Source organism: Bos indicus x Bos taurus, chromosome 3 (genome assembly GCF_003369695.1).
Source record: "Bos indicus x Bos taurus breed Angus x Brahman F1 hybrid chromosome 3, Bos_hybrid_MaternalHap_v2.0, whole genome shotgun sequence".
Taxonomy (NCBI): Eukaryota; Metazoa; Chordata; class Mammalia; order Artiodactyla; family Bovidae; genus Bos; species Bos indicus x Bos taurus.
Genome location: NC_040078.1, coordinates 28,399,604 through 28,422,108, shown reverse-complemented (window position 1 = coordinate 28,422,108; position 22,505 = coordinate 28,399,604). Strand labels below are relative to the sequence as shown.

The 22,505-nt window shown below is 47.4% G+C and overlaps 1 protein-coding gene across 1 annotated transcript in view; it reads right to left on the bottom strand.

Annotated features, from left to right (window-relative positions):
* TSPAN2 (tetraspanin 2) overlaps window positions 1-21,313 on the bottom strand; it is a 40,902-nt gene extending 19,589 nt beyond the window's left edge. The window contains exons 1-2 of the mRNA XM_027535944.1: window positions 21,174-21,313; window positions 3,985-4,087 (exon numbers count right to left, since the gene is read on the bottom strand). Of these exons, the coding sequence (XP_027391745.1) occupies window positions 3,985-4,087; window positions 21,174-21,242 (172 nt within the window). The 5' untranslated portion in view covers window positions 21,243-21,313. The remainder of the gene's footprint in view (window positions 1-3,984; window positions 4,088-21,173) is intronic.
* Window positions 21,314-22,505: the final 1,192 nt, after the last annotated feature.

Genomic DNA, 22,505 nt, shown 5'->3' with positions numbered 1-22,505 from the left:
CAGTCAATCCTAAAGGAAATCAACCCTGAATATTCACCGGAAGGACTGATGCTGAAGCTGAAGCTCCAATACTTTGGCCACCTAATGTGAAGAGCTGACTCATTAGAAAAGACCTTGATGCTGGGAAAGATTGAAGGTGGGAGAAGGGGGTGACAGGACAAGATGATTGGATAGTATCATCGACTCAATGGACATGAGTTTGAGCAAACTCCAGGAGATGGTGAAGGACAGGGAAGCCTGGCATGCTGTAGTCCATGGGGTCTCAAAGAGTCAGACACAACTGAGCGAATGGACAGCAACAGCCACTTGGGAAGCCCCAGAGGAAGAAAGATTTCCTACAAAGGGTGGCAGTCATCTGCCTGGAAGCAGGGAGTTACACCACGTGCCTTCCTGAGGTCCCTCTCAGGGGAAGGTTGTGTTTCTTTAAGAGCACTTTAATGGGCCAAGCTTGTTCTCCGGGGCTCTTTAACAAAGTGGTGATAAGAGTTTAATGTGCTGATTGCTCTGGAACCTATTCTGAAAAGAAAATACACAGTTCAGTGCACAGTACCTAGGGACATGAAGTGAGATTTTCCAAAAACTGGGCCTGCTTCTTCTTTAAAGTCCTATTACCTCATACTGTTTGCTATGCAAGTCCATAAAATGGTATCCTGGTACATTTTTTCTTTTCATTTTATTACTAGAGATCTGGTGTCTTTCCTATTTGGAAAATTATTTATTGAGGAAAGAAATATCAACCTCTGTAAACACACATATTGCTCTTTCTATTTATAAGAAATATTTGAAATGGAGAGAAGGTTCCTGCCTTCACAAGGACTTTTTCTTGTTGGCACTCACCGGAGAGACAACGCAGGGAAACAAACAGAACAGGCACAGGCCTGGGTATTGGCAACCCTGGACCGAGGGCTGAGCCCCACTGTGCAAAGCTGGGCAACCACAGCTGACCGCCAGCCCCCTTCCCTGTCTGTTTCACCCCCTGGTCCTTAGTCTCCTTATTCTGTTCAGCGCTAAGACTCTGTGCTAACTCTCTTCTCTGAACTTTGAGCACTGACCATAAGCATTCTCACCCCCAGCCCTTCATGGGTGACTTAGAGAGGGGAGCTGAGGAAGAAGCAAGGGTGGCAGGCCCATGCCCACATCCCAGGCCACCACGAACAAGCAGGAAGGGTTCAGGCCTTGTCGTGGGGGCTGTTGCTTTTCCCACCTTGAGTTCACCTCCTCTTCTTCTCTATTAGACAAAGAACCTCCTTCACTCTCAGTCTGTGTGGTCTGAGAGGGCTGACTTGCCTCAGCTCCATGGCAGGTGTGAGGCCCAGGCTTCAGCCAACAAGCCCGTCTCAAGCAGCTGGCCACAATGACTGGTGTGGGAAGGGGCACTGGACCCAAGACCGCCAACGACAGTGAGACCCAGGACTTTGGTTGAATCAGCTGGAAGAAGAGCACACTGTCGCCAGGGTTACTTGGGAGGTGGCACCTGGAGCTGTGGGTGGCTGGCTTATCAGAGCTAGGGGGAATCTGCCCCAGACTGGAGGCACAGGAAAACAGAGCTAAGAGATGGCTACAGACTGGATTCTGATCATATCACTTGTGTCCCTAAGATGAGTATTAATCCTGATGTTTCCGTTATGAGTCAAGAAATTTCCGTTTTGGTCAAAACAGTTTGAGTCAAGTTTCTGTGATTTGCAATTGAAAGAGTCCTGACAAATACGCCTACAAATATGTGACATTTCTTGCATCTTGGGCAGTTCATATGGCTTTAGTTTAGATTTGGAAATAGGATCAGGAATGTTTGTTTGGAGCTAGTTCACCCTCCTACTCAGCGCAGGAATCTCCTGTATGGATAGAAGATCCATTTGGGTTTTTGGTTAAATACCAATGTATCAGAGGGGTCACTTTCTATAGAAGTCTGTTCAGCTTCTTTGATTTATCAAACCATTGAAAAGTTTTTCTTTTGTTGGACCCACATCTACACCTGTGAAACTGCTATCAGTGCTTCGTTTCTGGAGGAATACAGATAGAGGCTGCTCCCAGACTGGCCTCCATCCTTCTTTCCACACCCCCATCCCTTCTCTAACCCAGCAGGCTCCCTGATTTCCGTAACTCAGGTTTCCATCTGAAAATCATGAGTTGTGACTTCTATGCTTGACTCTATCACTGATACCTTTTTTTTGTTTTGATTCCTTCTGTCCCTGAGTTTAACAATGTTTAATAATAACATTTAATCATGCTTAATAAAGTTTCTTGCCTTTCTGATCTTTTCTTCACAATTCCTACTGCTACACCATGGGTTATGCCCTTATTTCTTCAGGTCTGACTGTATCAGTAATATAGCATGGTCTTTTTTTCCTCCCCTCTCATTCCAGAATAATCTCTTTAAAATGCAGTGTAGATTGATTGTGAAAGTGAAAGTCACTCAGTCGCGTCCGACTCTTTGTGAGCCCATGGACTATACAGTCCATGGAATTCTCTAGGCCAGAATACTGGAGTGGGTAGCCTATCCATTCTCTGTGGATCTTCCCTACCCAGGAATCGAACCAGGGTCTCCTGCATTGCAGGTGGATCCTTTACCAACTGAGCTATCAGGGAAGCCCTGTAGCTTGATTGCACCCTCCCCCAAAGTCTAAACTATCCTTCTTTTGTTTATTTTGTTTTTAAAAATTGTATTATTTATTTGCTTTTGGCTGTGCAGTGTCTTCGTTGCTGCGTGGGGCTTTTCTCTGGCTGTGGAGAAGGAGGGCTACTCTCTAGCTGCCACGCACAGGCTTCTCTTGTGGCGGACCACAGGCTCCAGGGCACACGGGTTCAGCATTTGCGGCACTCGGGCTCTAGAGCACAGGCTCAGTAGTTGTGGCGCATGGGCTCCGTTGCTCAGAGGCATGTGCTGTCTTCCTGGATCAGGGATGGAACCCATGCTTCTGCATTGGCAGGTAGGTTCTTTACCACTGAGCCACGAGAGAAGCCCCCCTTCTATTGTTTATTAAGTTAACTAGCGCCGACATTCAAGGCCCTCTGTGTCTGTCTTCCCTCCCTCCTCAACTTTTCTAATTGTAATTCCTTCCATGCCCATATGCTTTACATTCTGGTAAGAGTTACCTGCCCAACCTAGGCTTGCTAATCACTGTCCCATAGGCATGCCTTGGTCCCAAACCTCTTCAGTCCCTAGTCGTCCCCTTCTCTATTGATTAAGGTTGGTCTTTCATACCTAACTCAAATCCTTCTTGCCTCACCAGTTTAGAATGACCCCTGATGCACCGACTGCAAACACCATTAAGCTGGCACTTAGTCACACACTACTTTCTCAGCCTCAACTCATCACACGGTCTACATCAGCTTCCCACTCCTCACCCCTTTCCCACTGCTGGAAGAAGGCTCCCCTACCCCTCCCATGCTGTCTCTGCCCAGGGAAGCTCTCCTGCCCCTACTCCCTTCCCTGCCCTCCCCACCTGATTCTGCTCCATTTCCCCTCCCCTCTGCAGTCCCTAGTCATGGAGGGACTCAGATTAGCCCCTCCACACCTTGAGCTGTCTCTCTTTATTTTGAATTAGGTGTCTCTCCCAGACAATTTAAAATATACAAGATCACAAATACACAAAACCAGAGCTTGACTGGGCAGGGCTCCCCTATCACCCCAGGAAGGAGCAAAGGACTGACTTTGCTGTGTACCCACTTCACTCAGGGGGTGCAGGGGTGTTTTCCAATTCTTTGGACATGAATTGTGGTTACGTGCTGGGCTTCTTTCTTGAAGTGGAGGAAAGAAGTGCAACCGTTCAGTCCCACCTGGTCGTCCTCGGTTTTGGAAGCAGAGGGATGAGCCAGGTGTGGGGTAGCAGGGCCCTCTCCCCGCTGCCTGGCTTGGGTGGGCATCTGGGGCTCTGATTTGCCTCCTTTCTCTCCCTCTGTTCCCCTCCCATGGAAGTCTAGCTGCAGGCTTCCCTCTAAGCCCGGGCAACCCCGTCTAAAGAAGGGGAGGCTGTGGTCACTCACCCATGTAGAAGTACTCTGGGGACTTGTCCTCCGAGGAGAAATCCTTCATGGAGCCTCCAAACCGAAACCATAGTCCAAAAGCAATGACTGCAGATCCTGCCAGCTGAAATTACCAACAGACTGTGTTGACAAGGGAGGGGGACATGTGTGTGTGAGCTGGCAGAGCAGCCCCTGAAAATCCAGCTGGACCCCTCTTCATGTTTCATACAGTGGGGGTGGAATGATGTGCCCAGAGTCCCCACCCCCACCCCAGGTCCCCGATGGGATGTTAAAGCTGGGCTCTCCTGATTCCAAGCTCAGAGTTTCTCCCGTTCTGTCAGGCTGCCCTGCCATTATGGGGCAGGCACAGCCTAGCTCAGGATGCCTCTCAAAAAGAGTTCCCACAACAGGCCCCCTGGAAGCTCTCTGCTCCTTGTCCTATTGTTCCCTGCTGGGTACTCTGGACTTCCTCACCAGCACCACAGAGAGAGGTCACCAAGAGCAAGATGAACTCCCAGACCTGGGGGAAACCCACTTTTCTAAACAGAAGAAAACACACCAACCTCAGAACCCACCCACACCTCCTGAGTGCACAGTGCCCAGTTAGAAAGCTGCTTTAGAAGCGTCTAGAACCTGTCCTGCCCCCAAGGCCACCATGGTCACTGCACTGCCCTGCCTGAGGATGGTTTTGCAGGAGGGGAACTGGCCGGGGTTTTTTTTGTTTCTTTCTTTCTTTTTTTTTTTTTTTGGTTGCTATTTTGGGTTTCCATGGAAAGCAAGAAAGGAAAAAATAATTTTCTGAAAAAGCCTGGTCTGTGTGTTGTGAGGCTCATGGAGAGGCTGAGTGGCTGGCACAGGCGGTGGCTGGGCAGGCTGGCGGCTTCTGGACTCATTGCCTGCCTCTCTGCTGCTGTGAGGGCTTCTGTGAGGCTCCGCACTGGCTCTGAACGCCTTCCCTACCACTGCAGGGCTGTCCCAGCAGGCTCCCGCCATGGCATCCTCTCTCTCCACAACCATCTCGAATTTGATTATATCAGTTCAACAGTTACTCACTGGCACCTTCTGGACTCAAAGCACCACAGGAAAGTGAGCAGAGATGTAAAAAGAGCCCTCTGGTTCAGCCAATCCATCCGGTTAGAACTGGGCTTGCCTAAGCTATCCCTGAACCACTAGTTCAGAGGCTGCCCTGGCCCCAGTAGGGAAGAGCAGACACGGAGGCTGGTGACAAGGAGACTGAAGCATGAAAGTCAGAGACGTAGAGGTTTAATAAGGAAAATGATGTCAAAGTCGGGGTCAGAGCCCTGTGTATACAGGATCCTTCTTTGGGTATCTGTGAAGGGCTGGGGCTCTCCGACTGCATTTATATGAAGACTTTATCTCTTTTCATCCTTTATTCCCCCAAGGCCCATTCCCTTGGTGGCCAGCTTCTTCAGTAGAGGAGCATGATGTCTGCAGGAGGAACTGGAGGCACAGAGTTCTACCAGCGGACTCTCTGAGGTGGAACAACTAAAAGTTTCCAGTACTTAGAGGAAAGCACTAATTGGATAATGTGAGGGACAGCTAAAGGAACTGGGCTGCTTGACCAGCTTTAAAAGATTTTTGCAGTTTAAAAAACATTAGCAAGGCATGGAAAAATATTTAAAGAAGTACTGTTAAAACATTAAGGATATTTTCTTTGAAAGGTAAAATTACAGGTGACTTTTCTCTTTGCACGATCCTCTCAAAGTTTTGTGGGTGAAGCAGGTATATTATAAGCCTAAAGGCCTGATATGGTAGTTTATCTCATCAATCCAAATAAAGTGGGGTGAGTTTTCTTGGGCTGGGCTTTAGTTTGGGAGGAAATTGGCTTTGAAGGTCATTACTGTTTCTCGTACAGGGAAGAGAGTGATGTCCTTTGGGACAGCCCTGTCCTCGGGGTGCTGCCTGGATGGCTGTGTCCAGTAGAACCTCACAGGCAGCCCTGCCCGCCCCGCCTCTGCAGCCACTCGGTGGAAAGAGTTTCCAAACACAAAGCGAAAATCTATTGACAGAGGCATCAGGCCAAGGCTTGCAGCCACCGAGCAGACGGTGGAGGAGGTGACTGGTCCCAGGGACACCGTACCACGAGGCCACATTTTTGGCATCTCTGTACACAGGCTCTAATTTATAGCCGTCTGGGATCATCCTCCCAGACGGAATACATTTGTCCGCTTCTGGCACAGATGTGTCTGATGCATAATGGAAAATTAAAAGAGAGGTTGCAATTTAAAGCCCCAGGGCCAATAAGGAAAAAAATCTGAGCGTGCTCATCCACGGCCCCCCACCCCCAACCCCAAACCTAGGGTTTCCTGCTGGGTCCAGGAAACCGTGGGGGAGCTGGGTGACGTCACTGTGGAGGGAATCCTCCCAGCATGCCGCCAGGTTGGGAACACTGTGGGTGTGGACCAGGTCAAGCCCAAGGCTGCTGCAGATGACAGCCATGCCTGCTTTGGAAAGTGGTATCAGCTGAGATGACATAGTCCTTTGGTCCTTTATAACTCACCACTCTTGTAAGACTCTTAAAATACTCTGTGTTCACGGGGCTTTGGTTGATCTACCACACACCTGAAGTTGCGTGAAAATAATTCCCATCGAGTTCAGTGCAGTCAGGGACAAAGTGAGCAAGTCTAGGGTCAGTAAGACCCATTGCTCTGTGCCCCCCAAACCTAGGAAGAGACATCTCACTGAGTGAGCCTCTAGGCCTATACTTTAACCCTCCTAGACAAACCCGCCACCCTTCGTACAATGCCCCCATCCTCAGTCCGTCCTTTGCATTCAGTCACAACCCTGCACCTCAGCCAACACAGGTACAAAGGCTGCCCGGCCATGCTGCTTTCCTTCTCACGACGCTGCTGCCCTCATTTCCCTTCCTTTCTACATATCTTTCGAAGGTAACTATGGTCCTGACTGGGTACTAGGCTAAGCATCAAAGAAGCAACAATGAAGAAGACAGTCTGGCTTCCAGGGGGTGCTGGTGGTAAAGAATCTGCTTTCCAGTGCAGGAGATGTGGGTTCGACCCCTGGGTCAAGAAGAAGAACCTTTTGCAGGAGGGCAACCCAATCCAGTATTCCTACCTGAAGAATCCCATGGACAGAGGAGCCTGGCAGGCCATGGTCCATAGGGTCACAAAGAGTCAGACATGACTGAAGTGACTTAACACACATGCACAGGCTGACATGAAAGATAATCCCATAAGCTAATAAACGTCACAGGACGCAGGAAGTGTGCTCCATGGGACGGCATCACCACCCAGGGATTAGACCAAACTATGACGACCGGCTGTCAGCAGAAGACATTCCATTTTGATTTACATCTTGAAGAATGAGTTAGAGGAGCAGGGAGGGATGGCAGGAAGAGGGAACCGCATGGGTAAGGGCTGTGCTTCCTTATGTGGAACCCTGTGCTGGGGAGAGAGAAGCATCTGGGGGAAGTCAGAGTCTGGAGCTTGAAACTGGATTTACAGCACGTGGCTCATGGCTTCTGCTAAGCTTGCTACCTTGTGGAAAACCCAGGGCAGGGTCTTGAGGGGAGGAGGAGGTGGAAGCCTTCACTTTGATGGGGACGAGTGCTGTGTGATGTCAGACAGTGAGGAGCCACAGGTAACGACCTGATTGGCTGGAGACCAGATTGGGGCTGCTACAGGATGGATGCGGTGATGGGCAAGGACCATGAAGGATCCTCTCTATCAACCAGAGAACTTTGCTGAGAGCTGCTCTGCATCCAGGACCAGTATCACTCCCCGTGCCTTTGGAACAACTGACATTAGGAATATTGTTTTTCCAGGAATGGACTTTTTCATACAACAGCATGAGTAGGGCTTTGATGTTAATCATTTAATAAGTATTTATTGAACATCTATTGTGAGCCAGGAGGCAAAGATTCACAGATAAGGAAGATCTAGTTCCTTCTCCAGAGGATCTCAGGGGCTTGTGAGAAGCTGATCTCTGTGGCCCAAAAGAGACTCTTAACGCTGTGGACAAGAATTCCATCAGAGAACCAGCCCCTGAGAAGACACTGGATGTCATCTTTCCTTGTGTCACCATTTCTTTTCTGAGTACCAGTTGCGCATTAAGAACTCAGAATGTTATGCAACAAGATTTTGAGGGCAAAAGTGTCTGCACTACTTAAAGAGAGGACAGAAGTAAAATAGAGAAGATAGAAGTGAAAGAGACAGACAATGACATATACATCCTCGCCATTAGATCGGGGATCACCCGGTACAGTTGCATTGTGCATTTTCATGGACAAGTTATTTCAGCAGCTAACTATATTCTGTAGAGTCTGCAGGACAAAGTTGCAAACTGTAAGCATATGTCTGTGGAGAAAGTGTGTGTTTTAAAACTAAAGTAGCAGGGGATAGGACTACAGATTTGATTAGAAAATTTTTAATGCAAAGTGGATGGACAAAAAGTTTTCTTTTAAGTAATGCCCATCTGCCAGAAACAAGCCATTCAACATGAAGCAAAGCTTGTTAGTGGATTTCAACTGTATTGTACTGTATTTATTTCCACTTTCCTGTGATTGTTGATGAAAGGTTCTATCTTGAGGATATATATTTTTACTTCAGAAATTATTTTTTCATGAATCAAAAACATGGTTCTTAGGAAGGCACTAATTGAAGGGAAGGGCAGTGCTGAGACAGAAAAATGCAAATATTACTCCCCAGGGCAGTGCTGAGACAGAAAAATGCAAATATTACTCCCCAGGCCTGGGTCCTCCATTTTGCTCAGCTCCCCCCGACCCCCACCCCCACCTCCAGCAGAAGGTAGCCATGCTGACCACAAAGAGCAAATACATGCTACTCTGTTATCTGATGACTAAACTCTCCAGATAAAAAGCATCACTTAGGGGTGTTCTCAGACAGTTGATGTACTTTTCCCTAGATAGGTGTGTGTGCTTAGTCATTCAGTTGTGTCCAACTCTTTGTGACCCCATGGACTGTAGCCCACCAGCCTCCTCTGTCCATGGGATTCTCCAGGCAAGAATACTGGAGTGGGTTGCCATGCCCTCCTCCAGGGGATTTTCCCAAACCTGGGATGGAACCCAGGTCTCCTGCATTGCAGGATGATTCTTTACTGTCTGAGCCACCAGGGAAGCCCAAGAACACTGGAGTGGTTATCCTATCCTTCTCCAGGGATCTTCCCAACCCAGGAATTGAACCAGGGTCTCCTGCATTGCAGGCAGATTCTTTACCAGCTGAGCTACCAGGGAAGCCCCTAGATGGGAGACACAGTAAATTGTCCTCAGATGCTCTCTCTAGTCACACACAATTCCTTCTCTCACCTGGGGACCCTGCTTTTGCTATTTCCTTCACTCCACCTGGCTCACAGCTTTCAGCTTTGACCTCATTTCCTCTCGGAAGCTTACCCTGGCCAACGTATGTGCCTTCCTCCATGTCTTATATAACCATTTCTGTTTAAATATTTTTGTAACTTAAAGAAAATTAAGGCCTGAGCTGTGTGAGGGCAAGCACAGGGTCTACACTGCTGTGTTCCAAGCTCCTAACCCCTCTCCCTTGAACAACCAGTTCCAAACAGACATCTGTTGAGTGAATGAATGGAGGGCCTTCTTCACAAAGGTGTCATTTAGGCTGTGCTGTGGACTGAATTGTGTCTCCCCCTAATTCATACATCACTGAAGTCCTAACTGGCCCTCACTGTGATGGTGTTTGGAGGTGGGGCCTTTGGGAGGTGATAGGTTAGATGAGGACATGAGGTGGGGATTCCCTATAAGAGACATCAGAGCCCTCTCCTTGCCATGGAGGACGCAGGGAGAGGCAGCCGTCTGCAAGACAGGAAGAAAGCTTTCATCAGGAACTGAACTGGCAGATACCTTGAACTTGACTTTCCAGCCTCCAGAACTATGAGAAATAAATTCCTGTTGTTTAAGCCACTCAATCTATAGTTTTTTTTTTCTTTATGGTGACCTGACCTAAGACAGGTTGATAGGAGCAACTGTGAACAACCTCCTTCACAGCCCTCCAAGGGAATACTTTGAAAGTACTAATTTTAAATTCATCTGCATCTGGGAAACACAGGGCGGACACCTCAGATGGCACTGAGTGAAGACACTGTTGAGTCAACTCAGCATAACACTTGCCCACAGAAAAATAATTAGAGCAGCTAGTATCAGTTCTGTGTCTTTCCAGCCTGTAAGGATGCGTGCCAGGCATCAGGCATGCACACAAAGAATAAATCTATATACACCTTTTACAGGCAGAACATATGAAGACTTAACACAATCATGGCAACACACACACACAATGACCTTAAAGGAAAGAATAAACAAAATGAATTCTGTATTTCTAGCTCTTCCAGGGTGAATGCCATTGTGTATATACATACCCAACTCGCTGGCAATTTTATTTTTCGGGATGACGTCACACAAAGCGGAAAATGACACTTCAACCCTAGAGACTTCATTAAAAGCTTTTAAGCTAATACTTGCTCTTGGAGGCAATTCTCAGCCCAGATGGAATCATGTAATGAACACTCATAATTCTTCATCTGATTGCAAACCACATTAGGAAACCATAAGGGTAATGGAGTTTCATCCTTTTAGCAGGCAAAAGTCAGAAGCACATTTGCTCCAGAGGATGATACTAGTTTTCTCAAAGAGGAAAGCCAGCTCCCAAGATTTTCATCCTACTATGCAGTGAAAGCAAGGCAAGGATTCAGATGGCACTTTCTCAAAATGAAGGATTTTGTCAGAAGAAATTCAAGAGCCAAATACCATATGACATCCAGGCGAAACCACCTTGGAGGAAGGCTGGTGTCCTTGCTTCCACATCAGGACCAGGTGAGGTGGAACTGGATGCAGGATTGGGGCAGCGGATGAAGACATGGCCTGGAAATGCTTGGAAATGCATGGCTGTCAGTCTGGAAATACACTGGTTAGATCCCAGTGTTTCTGATTTCCCACATTAGTTTCCTTATAACGATTTCCTGAGAGCAAGTTCATGCTAAGAAATTCCTGAAAGACTTCCTCAGGTAAGGATAGATTTTAAAATCAATGCTCAATTCTCGGTACCATGGAAGGATATCTGTGTGTGCTTAGGCACTCAGTCGTGTCCTACTGTTTGCGACCCCACAGACTGTGGCCTGCCAGGCCCCTCTGTCCATGGAATTGTCCAGGCAAGAATACTGGAGTGGGTTGTCATTCCCTTCTCCAGGGAATCTTTATGAGCCAGGGATTGAACCTGGGTCTCCTGTGTAGCAGGCAGATTTTTTACCATCTGGGCCACCAGGAAAGCCCATTAGAAGGATTCTGCCATCCAAACTGCGACAGATTGGGACATTATCTGTCTATCTAGAATGACAATCAGGCGATATATTTGTGTTAAACACACCTTCTTCTGTTTGTTTAGGTTGTTATAGGGTTAACTGGTATGGATCAACTGACATTGCTGAGGTTGGGGGGATGCTTTGCACAAAAGAACTGGGGAGACACTAAATTCAGGGGAGGAAGTTGAGCCAGGATGAAAAGCTTCCTCTGAATGATAAAGCAGGTAACTTAAATACAGATAGGCAAAGTGTCTGTGTTTATTCAGTGGTTGTATATACTGCATTTTTCTAAAGAAGTACAAGAGAAAGGAGAAGAGAGATCTGTAAGAATTAGGAGACAGATGATGGTTATATGGTTTTCTTCACACATTAAAACAAATGCCACAGACTACTGGCTAATGATTCCAATGAGCAGATGGCTTTATCAAATGAAAATCAAGTACAGCTAAAGTAAAACCCAACCTACCAAGCTAGCAAATTGATTTAAACCCAATGTCCGTCTCACATGACCTGGAGGATCAGCTCCAGGAGGACAAAAGTGGTCTTTTGGATGTTGTCTGAACCTCCTAGCAGCATCTAGCTGGCTTCATCCCAGGCTTGCCTCTGAGTAAACATGTGACATCTCATCTGTATGCAACTTTACACAAGCAAATTGAATATTTGCTTATTGAATATTTCACAACTGGAATATAAAACATTACTTATTTTATGGCCTAATATTTTACAAGGTAGTCTGAGAGAACTACTTTTGAGCGGATAGACAGGTTTCTTGACTATCAACCAATAATATCAATCTTCGCCCAGTTTTAGTTGTTACAGAAAGACAATGGGAGGGGAGAAAAACTGTTTCAGGTAAAACTCACATTAGATTGGAACAAGACAAAACACTTTTTTAGTTACAAAGGTAGCTTGAATGGAACCCAGTAGGAATCATGAGTCTTGTATTCTAGAGAGATTTTTCTTAACAGCTATTTAACCAGAAATTATTTGGGGTCAGGAAGGCAGACAGCACGAGGCCATTACAGGGGGCTAGACAGATACAGCTAGGGTAAGGACAGGCCACATGGGCTTCCTGGAGGAGTGGCAGCAGCTTCCAGGCCCTGTCCCTGCCCCACTGGGGGGCTCTGTTGTCTCCCCCCATTCCCTTGGCCTAGTTTATAAGCTGACGCTTTCCCAATCACAATTACAACAGAGAGGACAGGGCTTGGCACACACTTTGGAACATTCGTCAACTGCTCTTGTAGAGAACTTCACCTCTTCTGAGCTGTCAGACTGAATATTGATGCACTTGGACAGGTTAGTAATAACAACATCCACTTGTATATGCTGGGTTGTCGAGGAGCTGCAGCAGATAAAAATGGGGGTTCTAGGCATCCTGGGTTTGAATCAAGCTCTGTCACTTACTAGTCCTGTGACCTCAGGCAAGTCTCTTAACCTCTCTAATCCTCAGCTTCCTCAGCTGCAAAGTGGAGGTAATAATAGTGCCTCCCTGAGAGAATTAAATGACTTCATCTTACTCACTTAGAACAGTGAGTGCCAGCACTTATGATTATTATGGAGGTAGACTGACTAATGTTACATTCAAACTGAAAACTTAATCCTACTCAAGATAGGAAATACTGTGGCCATGATTCTAATGACTTAGACCTCTGCTGTCTTCTTCTACTAATTTTTACTTTAGCTCTGTCTGTAATAGATGGGAGTTTTCTAAACCTCTACACTAAGTATGTCACAGCCCCTTTCCAGAAGCTATGTTCCCCCTCTCTCTTTAGTTTAGTTAAGATACAATAGAGAAAAGCAGGAGAAGATGACTTATGAGAGAAAGAATAAATTAGGCTCCTGCTGCTGCTGCTGCTAAGTCGCTTCAGTCGTGTCCGACTCTGTGCGACCCCATAGACGGCAGCCCACCAGGCTCCCCCGTCCCTGGGATTCTCCAGGCAAGAACACTGGAGTGGGTTGCCATTTCCTACTCCAATGCAGGAAAGTGAAACTGAAGTCGCTCAGTCATGTCCGACTCTTAGCAACCCCATGGACTGCAGCCTACTAGGCTCCTCCATCCATGGGATTCTCCAGGCAAGAACACTGGAGTGGGTTGCCATTGCCTTCTCCGAAATTAGGCTAGAGGAATCCAATAGAACTTTCTCGCATGATGTAAATATAAATGTTCTGCTGTCCAATACTGCAGCCATTGGTGACCCATTGTCATTGAGCACTTGAGATGTGGCTAGTGTGACTGAGAAGCTGAATATTAAATTCCTTTTAATACTGGTTAATTTAAATGTGAAAAGCCACATGTGGTTAGTAGCACAGCCACCATATTGGAGAGTGCAGAATTAACATGCTCTAGAATTAACATGCTCATCCCAGCTTCAAACTTCTCTCCTTGTCAGTCTGTAGACTTGGAGTGGTTAAGAGGGTAGAAACCACACACAGAAAGCCAGCTCTGCCACTGGTCAGCTCTGAGGCCCTGGAAAAGGCTCTGAACTCTCTGTCCCTGTTCCCTCATATGTAAACTAGGGGTGACAATAGCTGCTATTTTAGAAGGTCATTGTGAGGATTAAAGAAGTTAACATAGAAAAAATGCATGGGAAAGCAGATATCACCTAGCTTCCATTTATATTTTGTTGTTCAGTTGCTCAGTCGTGTCCAGCTCTTTGCAACCCCCTGGACTGCAGCACACCAGTCTTCCCTGTCATTTATGTAATGTTTCATATTCTTCAAGTTTTTGCTTACTGAAATTAATTTTACACACAGCCTCTTGATATCAATATATACCCTTTATCAATTCCCATCTTGCTTTTCCTCTGCCTTAAGCTGATCAGAGGTATTCTCAACTTCTCCCTCTTTCTCCCATATGCTAGAGTGTTTTATGCATCTTTTTTGTACCTGCATTTCTGGAATGCATCAAGATAATATAATCTGTCTGGTCATAGACTTCACATTTGCCAAGTCTGCAGCATTTATTATACCTTACATTCCATGTGCCTTCATAAGTATGTGTGGTGAAAACAGCATAGTGTTTAAAATCAGAAGACCTGAGTGTGAATCTTGGTTTTGTTCCTCTTTAACTCTTTGATCCTAGACACCATTTACTGAACCTGCCTTCCAGCTTCCACATCTGTAAAATGGGGGTTACATTATTTCATGGGACTGTTGTGATTCATGATCAAATGGGATCACGTATGTAAGAGCATTTTGTAAGCCAAGGCATCATGTGAACGTTATTCTTGCCCATAAAAAAATTCAAACAGGATAAAAAAAAAGCAAGCCAAGGTAACCCCTATTCATATCTGTATGATGTGCTCTCAACCCATCTGGTCATCCCATCTTACCCACTTCTTTCTCAATTCCTTCTCCTTAATTCCCTAGCAAGAATGACATGATGGTTAGTGTCGTGTCACTTGCTCTAGGAGAACAGCCTTGTTGTGATATAAACTGCAGTGGTAAGGTGGGGGTTAGAAGTTATGTTCCTTTTTGTCACGCATGACTGCAGACTCAAAGATACTGCCTTTTCTGAGATAACACAGTGAAATGCCATGGACAATGGACAGACAACCTTCTGGTAATTGTAGAAACCATCAACCCTCAATGTAAAAGAAAAATCTTAAAAGAATAATGGTAGAGAGGTAACTGAAAAAAGAACTGCCACAAGGAAGCCAGATAAGCAGGCCAAAAGGGAGGACACTCCCTGCTCCATTCAAAAATGAGAGCCACAGGGGCACTTTGATCTCTTAGGGCCACATCTAAACCAGTTCTCAAAATGTGTTTCCTGGACCAGCAGCAGCAGCAACATCTGGGGGCTTCTTAGCAATGCAGACCTACTGAATCAGAATATTTGTTTGAACAAGATTCCCTAGTGATCTGTATGCACATTAAAGTGTGAGAGGCACTGATCGTGGGGTTTTCCTATTTCCACCCAGTGGGCCCCGCTTGGTTGCACAGAAGCATGACAGGGACCAAACAAACAGCCGCCAAGCTGGTGTGTGTTAACCAGAGCCATGTCAGTGACTGCTGAAGCTCCTCTAGGTGCTGCGGGATGGGAGGAGGAGGAGACCGGCACAGCGCACTCACGCCCCCGAGCAGCAAAGACAGTAGAGAGATAATAAACTACACTCAAAGGCACACGGGAGTGTGGTTCATTATCCTACTAATAAAATAGGTAACTAATGAGAACCTGCTGTACAGCACAGGGAACTCTACTCAGTGTACTGACCTAAATGGGAAGGAAATCCAAAAAAGAGGGGATATGTGTATACGTGTAGCTGATTCACTTTGCTGTACAGAAGAAACTAACACAACATTGTCAAGCAACTATACTCCAAGAAAAAGTTAATTTAAAAAAAGGGCTCAATGAAGCACCAAATAAAGGCCTCTTGAGTGTCTCAAGATCAAGGACTGTATCTTAATCATTTCTGAATGCTCAGGACTTGGCAGGGTGCTGGGCACGTGCGAGGTGGTCAGCACATATTTGCTGAGTGACTAATTGCAGGGGAAAGAATCTGTCCTTTTGACTCCAGGCCTTCAATAAGCTACAAGACTCTTGCCACTTTGCTTGATGGGTTGGACTTAGGACACCTGTTTCCCACTTTTCCTTACTTTCACGGATCTCTTAGATTCTGGATTCCACTTTCCTACTTGTCTTCTAGTGTTTAAATCGGATTACCACTAATGTCTTGCATTAGTGTTTACTATGCACATGTACCATACTTAATATTTTACATTTATTTACTCTTTCATCTGCACCAAAATCATAGATTGATGTTGGTACTTGATTAAGTCCATTATATAGATAAGAAAAGCCTCAAGGAGGTTAAACAGCTTACTCATCAAGCTTCCCTAGTTAGTAAATACTATGGCCAGGAATAAACTGAATGAGATGCAAGTATCCACTTTCCAGGCTTCGAATCCGTGGATGTGAACGGCCATGCTGCCTAGATCTGGCTGAGGTCTGTAAGACTACTGGGATGATAGCTCTTGCTTCTGCAGGCTGGCCCCTATTATAGGGTCCTTGCCTCTCCCAGCAACACTGGGCGCCCCCGGCATCCACAACAGGGGAGGCTGGCAGCTGGCACTCTCTTCTCATCTTGACAGAAATCAAAAGTGGAGAGCAGGACTTCCCTAGTGGCACAGTGGATAAGAATCTGCCTGCCAATGCGGGGGACACAGGTTTGATCCCTGGTTTGGGAAGATTCCACATGCAGGGCAACTAAGCCTGTGTGCTGCAACTACCGAAGCCCAAGCGCCTAGAGCCTGTGCTCTACAGCAAGAGAAGCCGCCACATAAGAAGCCTGTGCACTGCCACTGAAGAGTAGCCTCTGCTCACCACAACTAGAGAAAAGTCCGCACAAAGCAATGAAGACCCAACACAGCCAAAAAAAAAATTATAAAAACATTAAAGATTAAAAAAAGCAGAGACCATCCAACAACAGGGCTGAGGAAATTCCTAATCACCTTCTGGGGTGGTCTAACTTAGGGGTGGACCCCAGAGAATACTTTCTTCAGGCTTGTTTTTATTAAACAGTTTTTCTGATAGGTGGTACCTCTGAAGTTACTATTTGAAATAAGTTTGGGAAAGAGGAGGAGGCAACCTCTGTGAGCTTTGGTGGAGTCAAACATCTTTGACTCTCAAGCCCACAAGACACAGCCCTTCTTAAAAGGACCCGTTAGACATCACCAAGTGAAACCCCAAAGCTGCATTAACAACAGTGAGAAGGAAAGGAGAGCAACTTCAAACAAGCCATATATGGCATCGGACTTTCGACAATGCGCGGTCTTGCTTCCTGTTGGTCGGCAGCCCTGAGCAGCTCACACAGCACAATGATAGGAAAATGCTGAACACACAACAAACCAAGGAATAAACAGCGCCCAGGTTTTTTTTTTTTCGTTAAACCAACACAAGTGGCTTGTTAGATGGTGGTGTTTTATTTATATTGCTATGCAACAGAGGGAAAAAAATAAAGGTGATTTCAGTGAAATGCATGGAACTATGCCATGCTATCTGATTGTAGTGGCCGAATTTAGACACGACAGATGTTGGGAGGGGTTACGTGTTAGACATCAACCGTGATAACAAATTAAATTAGTGGGGTTTGGGGCTAGGCTTTACTTTTGTTTTGTTAAAATTCAAGGGTGAACAGAGTCAGCAGCCCTTGGCCAGGCTCTGGTGGGATCTAGTTGAATGTTTATAAAATCAGGAGCATGACCTAGGGAAACTTTAGCCAAGCAGCCAGAAGGAGGTTGCAAATCCATTTGTCAAATTGCAGATCACAGAATATACCCCACCCCCGCTTGCCTCTGAGCCTGCCTTCTGGTGAGTTCCTGACAGGAAAGGAAGTGCTGTCACCCAGGGGGGACCTCAGACGGGCAGACACATGAGCATCTAAGAGTGTGTGTAAATATTACGCTTCAAGTCCCGGCAAAAGCCAGTCCTTCCAGGAAAATTCTCCCCTGCTCTCTCCCCCTTCCCCAAACTTCCCACAAGTTCTCCAGCCAGGAAAAAACAACATAAGAAGCTAGGGTGGGGCTTTTCTGCAGTCAGGTTCCCTTGGTTACAGTGAAGGTAGGTACTTAGACTATGTATCCCAAACAATCGCTTTCCTCTAAATCATTAGGCACTTGTTTCAAGCCCCACCCCTTCCCTTCAGTTGTACAGGTATAGACATGGGAGAGCCGCCCGTCCCTGGTCCCCATTCCTCGTGGAACTGAGAGTGAGCAAGGCCCCGCTTCCCCTCCTGGGCCCAATCTGTGCAAAGAATCCATCGACAGGTAATAAGTAGAAAGAGTCCTCCAGATAAAGTTGACAATTGATTGTGCAAATAGCGAAGGCCATGTATATCAAGTTCTCTAGATTCATTAATTCTTTCTATGGGTGCATTCTGTGTGCTGAGTACTATTAGGCACTAAAGATATATTTGTGATCAAGGCAGAAAAAAATTTTATGCTCTCAGAATATTCTAAGTTCTAGTGGGGGAAATCCACAAGTACAAACTGAGAAGCTAATGTGTAAATGAAGACAAGCCGCAAGCTCCTTGGCAGCAAACATACACACTCTTCCCAGATATTAAGGGACTCTGGGGAAAGAGGGCTAACTTTCATTAATGCTTTCTGTGTGCCAGGCACTTAATAATAATTTTAAAAAATTGAGCACTTACTGTATACTGGGCTCGTGGGAAGGCGAAATCAAATACTTTATGCCTTTCCTTTTAATCCTCTCAGCAACTCTTGCCCCAATTGTTCAGCTGAGAAAACAAGGCTAGAAATAAGAATAACTTGCTCGAGCACACTCTGCTTGGGTCTCTGCGCTTGAACCTGATCCCTTTGTCAGACGGCACTCTCACTCTTGCTGTCCTTCTGCTGGGGATGGTGGTGGTGTATCACCCCTCACCCTCATCCACCTCCAGTCTGCCAGTCCTTCTAAATTCAGTTTAAACATCACCTTCTTCAGGAGAACTGTTTCACCTCATCACTAATGCTATGGACGTTTAAAAAAATTGCTTATTTATTTATTGTGTGTGTGTTTCTATTTATTTATTTGACTGTGTGGAATGTGGGATCTTAGTTCCCTGACCAGGGATCAAATTCGTGTCCTGCAAGACCCTGCATTGGAAGCATGGAGTCTTAACCACTGGACCACCAGGGAAGTCCCTCCTGTGAACTCCTTAATTAGATAAGATATATAAAAGGCCATGCCTAACCCTAGTGGCTAACACATGGTAGGCATTCAAGCATTGCTTGTTCCTACCTCCCTTCCTTCCTGTGTCAGAGGTGTGAAATTAGTCACTTGATTACACACTGTTGTGTTTGTTGTTGCTCTATATGCCTTGGTCATTTCCTCAACTAGATTAGCAGCTCAGGGCACAGTATTTTTATTTACAAATATATGTGTGTGGTTGTGTGTGCATATAGATATTTATATTTATATATATGCTGTTTTTACAAGTCTCATGTAATGATGGTTTAACAGAATGGTTCTCAAACTTGAACATGCATCAGCATTTCCTGGACTTGTTTAAAAAGATTGCTGGGTCTCTCCTCCAGAATTTCTGATTCAGCAGGACTGTGATGGAACTTAGAATGTGCCTCTCTGACAACTTTCCCGGAGGTGCTCTGGCTCAGGACTCCTTTGAGAACAGCTGGTTAACTACATGTACCACAGTGCTCAGAAGCATGAAGGCTGAGTTGGAGGCCCACCTCTGCCTCTCATTAGCTGTGTGACCTTGGGAAAGTGGACCTATTTGTGCCTCTGTTTTTCCTTATTTGTATAAATGGGGATAATAATAGTATGCATATCCAGAGTGTTGTGAGGATTAAGTTAATAATGAATGCAATGTGCTTAGCACGGTCCCTGACACAATGAAAATGCTCAATAAATGTTGCCTATTATCCCTGGAAAGGCTGGCATGACATCAAGCACTAAATAAGCTGAACCCAGACTAAGAATTCCTTCTCAGACTTAGATAAGACCTCTTTTAAGCAGTGAGAGTGTCACTGAAGCATAACACTTATAATTAACAGCTTTGAAATTAAGCCAGACTATTACAAAGCACAACATAAAAGGCCTTTAGGAATGCCCCTCCCCCCACTATGCTGGATGCAAATGACCAAGTGTACAGTAGCCATGTGTATCTTTAAAACTCAGGACTGTCTACGGGGTACCTGCTTCACACCTTACCCTGCTAAAGGATGCTGAGGATGGCCACTTGGCCTCTGAGAGCTTGGAACTGCTGGAGTCACCCAGGCCTCTGGGCTTATGGGTTGGCAGACACCAGTGGAGACCATCCTTCAGTAATTAGTTGGTGTCGCAGATCAAAAGCTCCCCAGAGTAGTCAGGACAGCCACCAACCTCCTCTATCCTAGTTGTTTGAAAGCCGTTGGCCCCCTGCTGCTCCCTCCCAGCTCTAAGAACTTCTTCACCCAAAGCAGGATCTGTATTTTCCTTCAGGGTCTATCTGAGCAGTTAGTGGCTGGCAGTCCCTGGAGGAAGCCCAAGAAGGAATGTGCACAAGAGACAATTCTCAGACCTTGTTTCCCAGTCCTTCAGGGCCTCAGACAGAATAACTAGGAATTCAGGGATGGTCTGGCCTTAATTTTGTTCCAGTAATACGGGAGACAAGGGTCCTGGCCCTATCAGTCAGCGAACCACTAATCCCTGGAATGTTGTTCATTCAATGCAAAGTTGAATGAGATCATCTCTGGGAGCAGTAGTATTTTGCAGAGCCTGCTGGCAGGGTGTTGTGGGGTGGTGCTGCCGCCCCTTGGAAGCCCCTCCCTTCCTCCCATTCCCTTACAGAAGAACACAACCCCTTCCTTCCATCCCAGCGGTACCCTCCCCTAATATTCAGAAAAAGGATGACCCCGCCAATATCACTTCCACTGCTACCCCCGATTTCCCACATAAGCCCACCACAGCCAGGTGCTGTCTTCACACACTCTGGATGGGGCACCACCTCTGGCAGTCCCGGCTCCCTGGCCAGGCCCAGGCTCCAACGGAAAGGCAGAGCGAGAAGGGGGTGTGTGCACTGGAGGGTGTGGGGGTGGGGGTGATGGTGCGGGGTGCGGGAGAGAATCTGGAGGTAAGGAGAGGCTGGTGTCCCCGCATCTGGTGTCATCAGGCTCCAGATGAAAAGCAAGGCAGAGAGGTTCTTCAACGGGAAGAGCCACACGCACGGGGTCTCCCCTCTTCTCACCATTTTTCGTTGCTCGATCTCTCTCTTGGTTCTCTCCCCCTCCATCCGTCTCTCCCACCCCCCACCCCCTTTTGTCTGCCTTTTTCTCACCTCCGCATTTTTGAACACCCAGCCTTCAGGAGCCGGGATCGGACGCCGCAGCGGTCAGCTCCCTGGGGACCCCAGCCCTGCGCCCCCGCCCGGCCCCCTCCCCTGCCCGGCCCTCTCCGCTCCGGGTCTCACCCAGAAGAGCAGGTTGAAGCCGAGCAGCAGGTACTTGATGCACCGCAGGCCCCCACGAAAGCGCCCCATGCTGCGGCCCCGGCGGCGGGATCCGGAGTCCCCAGGCCCGGGCTCGGAGCGCCGGGAGCCGGCGGGGAGGGGGCGGAGCGCGATGGACCGTGGGCGGGGCCTGCGGCGGGCGGGGCCGGTGGTGGGCGGGGCGGCGGGCGGGGTGGGAGCCCGCACCGGGTGAGAGAGGATCAGGGATGACCCGAAGTCCCTAGGCGGGCGATGGGTGGGGGCGCAGCGGGCCGGCGGTCGAAAGGCCAGAAAGCGGATACCCGGCTCTCCCCTGGAACGAGGAAAGGCTGCCTCCTTCCCTTCCCAGGCCGGGGGACGCGCCCCGCAGGTGCCCGGCTCGCGGTGATTATCGGAGCATCTGCGAGAAAGGAGCGTCCACTGGGAACCCGAGACCCATTTAATCAGCGCTCTGTGCAGACTCATTTGAGGCCTGCGGTGATGGTTGAGAATAAGGACATGGCCCTGGTGGCTATGGAAACCTGGGAAGGTGGCCTCGGGTAGAAGAGATAAGTAGGACCCAAGGCTGCCCAGAAACTATCAGTACCCATCGCGGGACACCCGGCCCGGGGCACCCGGGTCCCCAGTTGTGGTTTCCCAGCGCCTTGCCAGCGCACGCACAGGCCGCGCGGAAGCAGATTCTAGGGGACCCTCCCTCGGCTCCTCCCGCGCTTCTCCAGAACTCTTACCTTAATAGGCAAGAACTGGGAGAAGGCGCGGGATGCGGCTTTGCTGTGTCCAGAAGGCTGTTCCCCGCGCTGCACGGCCTGGCCTGCGGAGGGGAGTCAGACAACCCGGGTCCTGATGGATTCGACCATGGAAACCCTTGGAAAGGAATGCAAAACCTCAGGGATTATTGTGATGTGGTGATGGTAGAAAAGCGGGAGCAGGTTTTGTTTTGCTTTGTTTTATTAATATAAAACCGCTGGTGGGGAAACCAGGCTCCCACTTCCATTGACTAAGTGTCTGCAATATGTGGTGCCAGACAGTACGGCGGGGGCGACAAGAAAGTGTGAAATCCAGGGAGCCTATGCATTAATTCAGTAAAGCTCCAAGTGCCTCTTATAGACCAAGGATAGTAGCGAAGCCTCAGGGACTCGACAACGAGAAGACAGCCAGGCCTGGCGCGATGACGCTGGTGGTAGAGACAGATCTGTGAACCAATAGTTATAGCAAGACGAGGGCAAGGCTTTGGTAGGCACCTCCTGGCCTCCTGGCATCGGGCAGGGAAGGCATTGCTGGGGAGAGTGGGCCTGAGCAGGTCCTGAATGAGTC